Source organism: Apis dorsata, unplaced genomic scaffold (assembly GCF_000469605.1).
Source record: "Apis dorsata unplaced genomic scaffold, Apis dorsata 1.3 scaffold_631, whole genome shotgun sequence".
Classification (NCBI taxonomy): Eukaryota; Metazoa; Arthropoda; class Insecta; order Hymenoptera; family Apidae; genus Apis; species Apis dorsata.
Genome location: NW_006263826.1, coordinates 192076 through 200486, shown reverse-complemented (window position 1 = coordinate 200486; position 8411 = coordinate 192076). Strand labels below are relative to the sequence as shown.

The window sequence follows — 8411 nt, the reverse complement described above, 5'->3', positions numbered from 1 at the left end:
TTTTTTTTTTTTTCACGTATAGAATTCATTGCATTCGATCGTGTTAAAATTGCGTTTTGTTTTTTTCATATATAGAAAAAAAAAATGTTCGCGAAGAATGATGAATAGAAAAGGCATGCGACCGTTTGCAGACTTTGATATTTGTTTCATGACTCTGTGATCAAGTCTTGACATCGAGAATAGAGGCAATGTAACTTGGTTGGCAGTCGACTGCTCGAAACACGAATCGATTCACAGCAAAGATCGCGCGACCAAGCGTCACGTGCGCGACTCGACCGCGCCTCTTTCTCCACTCCCTCACAATCGCCGTTACTTCGAATAGACGGACGACAATAACGTCAGCTCGTGGTACATAGCTCGCCGAAGTTATTTCTACTGAATACGATTGACCACGTGCTCAGTGGATGCTCAATGATCGCTAACCACGTGCATTCTCAGCTTGAAATAAGGAGAATCGAGAAGGACACGATGATCGTGCATGAAATATATACGATCGAAAATATCGAAAGAACTTGATTAGCTCGATCGATTATCAAGCGCGACTTTTTAACCCTTACGATCGAGAATTTGCTTTCGATAAATTGCGCTCGACGAATGAATGACGCGACAAGAATCACGTTCAAATAGCAGAACGTGAAACTGAACGGGACGAGGGAAGGGAGGGACGGTGGGAGATGATCAAAGTTCGTATGCCCAAAAACTCGTGACATATTTATACATATTTTTCATATAGGATATTACAGACTTCGGTCAGAGAAATAATCACGGAAATAAACAACGATATATAGACGAATTTGGATTGTGGCGCGTGCAAGGAATATACGATTCACGGTCTCGTTTAATTTCTCGTTGAGCGAAAATCGGCCATTCACTGATAATATTATCTATTCGAGAAAAAATCGACGCGATAATCGTTTCTCCGTGCAAAAATAAATCTTACATCGATTCTATTATTAAGTCGCAATATTATCTCGACATCTCGTCGCAGGAGCATCGCGTTATAAATAACCGATGCGTAACTAGTTCGAACGAGTCGAGCATGGACGGAATCGCGGTTGCCAAATCGGAGAAAGGGCTAACCGCGACGCGAGACGCTTTTCCGTCAATGATGCAGCCATCGGTGCGATGCGATTGTCCGCTCGACCTTGTCCGCTCTTGCGGATAAAACTGCTGCGTCCTTGGCGTCCTTCCATGACAGCGTCTCGCTGTTTCGCGCCCGTTCATTCTTCCTTCTTTTTTTTTTTTTTTTTTTTTTTTTCCTTTCAATATTGCGCGCCATCGTTTATTATTCCATTATTTCGACGGAACGTTTGTTTTTCCCATTGTTACGCAAATCACGATCGTTTAAAGCCAATTCACGTAATTAGAGATACAGAATTTTAATTTCGTAATATCTATCATCACGAAACGACTCGAATAAATAATAAACGATTCGAATTCTATAATATTTAATTCGATAATAATCCTTTTTCCAATACATTATTATTAAATATATATAATCGTTGAATTAACGATCGTTTCGATGTGTTGTAGCATTGGTGGGGTCGCGTCACATAGTGACACTGATGTTGTTCTTCGGTATGGCGAACGCTTATGTGATGAGAACGAATATGTCCGTGGCGATCGTCGCAATGGTCAATCACACCTCCATCACGGAGAGCAAGGAACCTGTGTTGAACGAGTGCAAGCACGAGAACAATGCGAACAATGATTCTTCTTCCTTCAGCTTAGCCGTAAGTACGACGCAAAATTATTTTGGCTTGCGAACGATCGCAATGCCGTTCTCTGTGCTTCCTTCTTCATTCCTTATCTCGATCGATCCTTCCTAATCAACTGATCCTCCGTACTGATTCCTGAAACCCAATAGGTATACCGCCAGTATTTCTTTCTTATGTCACAGAACCATGACGGAGAGTTTCATTGGGACAGCACCATGCAGGGTTACTTGCTCAGCTCGTTCTTCTACGGTTACGTCATCACGCAAATACCATTCGGAATACTCGCGAAACGTTACGGATCGAAATACTTTCTTGGCATCGGTATGCTGATCAATTCGATGTTTGGACTGCTGGTCCCTGTGTCCGCACGTGCCGGTTACCATTGGCTGATGATCGTTCGATTTATTCAAGGTTTGGGCGAGGTAAGCGATTAGATCTCGCATCTCCTTTCGATCTCGCATCGCACCGTGGTCCGCCCCCCGCCTTTTTTTTTCTCTCTCTCTCTCTCTCTCTCTAATTTGACCGACCCGATCGGAAAGGATAGAAAAAGTCTTTAATATCTTTCTCGTTGAACGCTTTTTGATCGTTCGGGTGTATTTCCTGCCCCTAGGAATGGATTATCCCTATTGCAGGGTCCTATTGTGCCTTGCACACACGCGATGCTGGCCAAGTGGATACCGCCTAATGAACGTAGTAGAATGGGAGCCTTCGTATACGCTGGTAAGCTCGTTCGTTTCGACGATATATTTCCGATTCTTTCGACCTGCGTAGCCTTGTCGCGTCTATCACCACGGTAAACTACTGGGATCTACCGGGAAAAAACGACACTAACCTCCCCCCTCCTCCCCTTTCTCTCCCTCTTCCATCTCCTTCTTTTTCCTTTCCTCTCTTTATATATTTACTTCTATTATCTTGTCTTATTAATTCACGTGCAAATTAAATGCATTATTATATAATGTTATATTATATTCTATACATCTTGTATTCCTATAATGTAGGCGCTCAGTTCGGTACTGTTATTTCAATGCCTTTGAGCGGTGTCCTGTCACGGCATGGATTCGATGGCGGCTGGCCCTCCATCTTTTACGTATTCGGCGCCGTTGGCACCATCTGGTGTATAGCATTTCTACTCATGATCTACGAGGACCCGGAAAGCCATCCTCGTATAGCCGAAGACGAGAAGAAGTACATCCTGAGTGCCTTGTGGGGCAACGCCGGGGCCTCTGTGAGTTTTTCCTATTCATATATTTTCCTATATTATATTTAACGCAGTAAAAATTTTTTTTCTCGCTTCCTATTTTATTATCGACTTATTCTACGCACGTTTTTCACCAGTCTCCACCAGTGCCATGGTTTTCGATCGTTACATCGTTACCGTTCTGGGCCATCCTTATAGCGCACATGGGTCAAAATTACGGATACGAAACGTTGATGACCGAGCTACCGACATTCATGAAACAAATCTTGAACTTCGACATCGAATCGGTAAATAAGAGGATGGGAAGAAGCAAGTAAGTGCAACGATAGCGTGTACAAAAAATTCTATTTCGAAATTGTGATTTCAGAACGGCACCGTTTCCGCCCTTCCTTACCTAGCCATGTGGATATTCTCGATGTTGATCTCTCACGTGGCCGACTGGATGATCTCCAGCGGAAAATTCAATCACACTTTCACGCGAAAAATCGTGAACAGTATAGGTCAGTTCGGGCCAGCGATCGCCCTAGCTGCCGCCTCCTATACAGGATGCACTTCCTGGTTGACGGTCACCATTCTCACGATCGGCGTAGGGTTAAACGGTGGTATTTATTCCGGATTCAAAGTAAATCATTTAGATATCTCGCCGAGATTTGCCGGCATATTGATGTCGTTTACCAATTGCTTGGCTAACTTGGCCGGTTTATTGGCCCCTATCACGGCCGGATACATAATCGTTGGACCGGTAAGTGTGAGAGTAGATTAATGGTTAGAGAAACGTCATCAATTGTTTTCTTATTTGCCGTTCCCTCTTTCAGCCAACTCATGCCAAATGGAGGCTCGTCTTCATGATCTCGGCCGGCGTTTACATCGCCTGTGCCACGTTTTACGTGATATTCGGCTCGGGACAACGGCAACCGTGGGACAATCCTGACAAGGACGAAGAGAGGCAACACGAGAAACAAGACTTGCGATGCGTTAAAACTGTTTCCGAAACGCAGCATTGACGAGATAGCACGCGCTAGTTATCTTCCCGCGCCCTCCTCCACGTGTTTTTCATTCTGCGTCAATCTCATTAACTTTTTTCATTTTTTCAACACGACCGTGCTGAAGAAGAATCCGTTTTCGATTGTCTCCTTCGCTTCTTCTCTCCTCCGTCGATCGCGTATTGTTATTCGTCTCGGTCGGTAATCTCGAATGATTAGAAATTTTGATTTGGTGAAGAAACGTTGATGAAAAAAGAATCGTCAGGAGTCGTGTTGTGTACATGAATCCTTGAACGTTAGACGAAATCCTAGATGCGAGAAAGAAGAAACGAACGCGAATATTATATTTCGAGCGAATTGCACTCGCAACAAGAATCGTTCTAATTTCTTTCTTTTTTTTTTTTTTTTTTTGTCGTGTACGAGGAATCGTTTGTTCCTCGCTCGTATGCCAATTTAAAACGCGCGAAAATATTTTTGCTTGCAAGATAATCAAGTTGAAAATCACGATCCTACGTCAACCACGGATTAAAATTAAAGAAAAGACACGTGTCTTCGAATGTGTGTACACGTATTTGTGCATTGCGTGCTTGCGTGTCGGTACGAGAGACACGGGAAAGGAGAGAATGATAAGCGTGTGAGAAAGTGAGCGAAACGAAAAATAGAAAGCAGATGTAATTAATTTTACGTATTTTATAATAGTATCTTTTCTTTTTTTTTTTTTTTTTTTTTTTTTTTTTTTTTTTTTTTTTATTTAATTACTGAAATTACGTGCCTTTCGATCAAAGAATATGAATAATATAAAGATCAAATCGACACGTTAATTTCCATTATATTGTATAGAAACGGGTGGCAATAATAGGCGGAAGGAACGATCGATCCAAATTTTCATTTTCTTATCTCTTGTGATTGTATATTGAATTTGTGGATCGCGCATTCCTTCCTTTTTTTTTTTTTTTTCCTTGATCAAAAGTAGTAATGTCCGATATCACAGTCAATCGTGCTTTGCGAAAAATTGCGATGCGTTCGAAACGCATAACGTCCGTATATCCATTTATATTACGAGGAAACGGAGAAATACGATAACAGTATTAGAGCAAATATCCTCGCATCTCTTCGGTCTTCGTCTTCGTTCGTTACTTGCCATATGTTAGCATAGCGAGCAACTGCCATTTTGTATTGTTAGATCGACATCGATCGCGAAAAATATGGCGAATCGATCGCGAGAACATTCGAGAATTTTTGATTCGTTATTGATAACATGACGCAATACAATAATGGTTTATAAATATTGTACATATTTTTACGTATAGGTTTCTATCGAATTGCACGACTTAGACAACTTTTTTTTTTTTTGCTCCTCTTCTTATTTATGCAAATGTGTACAAAATAGAATGAAAGGATACGAAGAAAGAGAAAAAGACAGAAAAAAGAGAATGAGAGAGAGGGAGAGAAAGATAGAGAGAGAGTAGTATTAAGCGTGTTAGAGAAAACATTCAAAATAATTATATTTGTAGTGGAATGCATTTTCTTTTTTTAATTATTGTTATTATTATTATTATTAATTAATTATTATTATTATTATTATTATCATCGTTGTTATTATTGTTGGTATTATTATTATTATTATTATTATTAGAAATAGCAGTAATAGTAGTAGTAATACTAGTAATAGAAATAGTATTCATCATCATCATCAGCATTAACATCATCATCATCATTGATATAATCGTCGTACGACTGAGCACCAAAGCAAAAATATCCGTCTTTGTTTTGCTTCTCTTTCTTTTTACTTCCGTACATGCAGGTCATCGTTACGGGTATTTCTTGTCGATCGATTACTTTTGAATTTACGTAATTTTCGTATTCGATGTGTACGCGAGATGCTCGAACGCGATAATAATATTTCCTATCCTCGCCTTCAAGCGAAAATTTGTCCGTGACATCCAACATAGAATGTACTCGATATCTTTCAAATTATCTAATCGTATTTCTGTTTATTATTATATATATTTTTGTCTAACCGATCTTTGATCGTATTGATGATATTCTTGATTGAACAGACAGGAATCGGTTTAAAGTACCTGCGTCTTTTTGTGATCTTTCTATTTTAATTATATCATCTATATCTTTGTCAAAAGTTACTACTAGATACGTGGTTTACTTTAATCACTTTAATCATTGTTACAGAAAAAATAACCGATTATCAATTCTAAATTTTACGTGCGTGAGGATATTTTAAGTTGTGATCATGGATTAAATGCTGGTATAATCAAAATTAATTTTGTACTTTAATTGTTAGATTATATGTAACTACGTATATGTATATATATATATATATATATATATATATATATATACACGTGTGCTATGTATATATGTACTTGGTATGTGCCAAAGTGCGTATATGCATCCATGCGTTACCGATGATCGCAATAAAAAAATTTATATTCGCAAAATTTTGAGAAATAATTCTCGAGATATTATGTAGACAATTGTAAAACAATCGATATTTTTATACAAATATTTGTGACTATTGAACGGCCAAGACTGATGCAATCTCTTGGGACCGTATGTAATTGTCTTTCATATTGTCGAAATTATAAAAGTATAATGATGTACACACGGGTAAATAAAATATAGTCGTTCGACAATTATATTCATTGTGTCATTGGTTAACTTGATTCCTATTCATTTTTTATAATTTAATCTTTTTTAATTAATTTAATCTAATTAATTTTAAAAAATCAAATCTCAATACAAAATCAAAAATTAAATAAAAGAAATTATACATATTCGTTTAATTCAACCAGAGACTATAGATACGTATAGAATATATATTCTATACATATCTATAGTCTGTGGTTGAAATGGACGACATGTATATGTGTTAATGCATTCTTGTTGCAGTTTATGGACTACATAATCTTTATTATTTGTACTTTAAATGCAGTATTATTTATTCAGAATAATGGAATAAGATTAAAAGAGTATTACTGAAATTGAAATACATGTATATTTACACACATGACAAATGAAATTTAATTAAAATTTATAATTTTTAATACATACTTATATAATTCTATTATAATGGATATTTCGTATAAAATATGTACGAAATATTCATCTACTGATATAACGATATACGACATATAAAAATATTGTTCGTACATTTTGTTCGTAAATTGGACGAAGATTGAAAAATTTCAAGATTACTGCCATCTCGTGTTTGTGTATTAAAATTAGGAAATTATCCTATCCTAATGAATGATGTAACGAATGATGTGAGCGCGCACGTCACGGAAAATTTCTTATTCTATGGCGGATAATGTGGACATATGTCATCAATCATACAGCTTATTTTGCATGTGAACAGATATTTATGATGTTCGATAGATGGTCAATTCTTACACCATCTCTCTCATTATTTGCTGTGTTGTCATTTGCAAATGATGACTCTGAAAATGATGCTAACTTTAATATTTTTATTTTATGTGTATTCTTCCATTATAATCTCCTTGTCTATATTTGTTCTTGGCGCATATATATCATAATATAATCATAAACAAGATGAATGGGATATCAATTTAATATATTTCTTCGTTTTCCTTTTGAAACTACAATTGCGTTTTAATCTTTAATTTTAAAAATATCTAAGTCTATATTAATCATTTGAATGAAATCATCTACTAGTAGTGGATATGATTCATATAGAACCACGATATGAATATGATATCCCGTTTATTACTTTTATACGTTCTGATATTCTCAATTAGATATTTCATTAATTATATATTAATTCTTTTTAAATACCAATAATGTTATCAATCATTGGATTAAAAGAAAACTGGCTTTAATTCATCAACATGATAATTAAATATTTTCTCGTAATGCTTGCTAAAGTCTTTTTCTTCTTTAAACTTACGCTCAATAAAAAGATAATAAACTTAATCAAATAATAAAAGCAGTTTCTTAAGCCTATAAGTTTTACAGAGCAAATATAGAAAAGGAAAGGAAATAGTGAGACAAAGACAGAAATAGAGTAAAGATATTGAAATCAGCGTTATCTTCAAAATGCCGTAAATGAAACACATAAAGTAAAGATAGAAAATAATGGAAAAAAGATAAAAATAGAATAAGAATCGCCTTACAGCGCTATCTCTTGGATATCAAAAACATCTCTTTAAGATTAGCGTTATCTTTGGAACGTTACTTCTTCAGAAAAAAGTTATATATTTTTAATAGAGATGGCACTGATAGTTAATTCTAATTCTTGTCTGTCTTTCTTTTATTTTTTTCCGTCCTTTCTTTGTATATTTCATTTGTGACACTCTGAAGATGGCGCTGATTCCAGTATTTTTATTCTATCTTTATCTTTTTCCCATTATTTTCTCTCCTTGTCTATATCCATAGGTATTCCGTAAAATATATATATTCAAGAAACGATTTCAATATCTAATTTATTGTCTTTTTAATCTGCTCTATTGATTAAAAATCAAGCATTTTATTTTTATA

General features: G+C 36.2%; 1 protein-coding gene across 7 annotated transcripts in view; it reads left to right on the top strand.

The window, feature by feature from the left end:
- LOC102679921 (putative inorganic phosphate cotransporter) overlaps positions 1 to 8060 on the top strand; it is a 19219-nt gene extending 11159 nt beyond the window's left edge. For 5 of the 7 annotated variants that reach the window (XM_006621354.2, XM_006621353.2, XM_031513305.1 and 2 more), the window contains 8 exons: positions 1534 to 1733; positions 1901 to 2140; positions 2351 to 2438; positions 2717 to 2943; positions 3054 to 3203; positions 3284 to 3658; positions 3732 to 3937; positions 8050 to 8060. In XM_006621354.2, the coding sequence (XP_006621417.1) occupies positions 1566 to 1733; positions 1901 to 2140; positions 2351 to 2438; positions 2717 to 2943; positions 3054 to 3203; positions 3284 to 3658; positions 3732 to 3920 (1437 nt within the window). In that variant the 5' untranslated portion in view covers positions 1534 to 1565 and the 3' untranslated portion in view covers positions 3921 to 3937; positions 8050 to 8060. Of the gene's footprint in view, positions 1 to 1533; positions 1734 to 1900; positions 2141 to 2350; positions 2439 to 2716; positions 2944 to 3053; positions 3226 to 3283; positions 3659 to 3731; positions 4233 to 8049 lie in introns of those variants that run through there. The other 2 variants (XR_004151317.1, XM_031513304.1) reach the window with 2 other exon arrangements.
- The last annotated feature ends 351 nt before the right edge of the window (positions 8061 to 8411 follow it).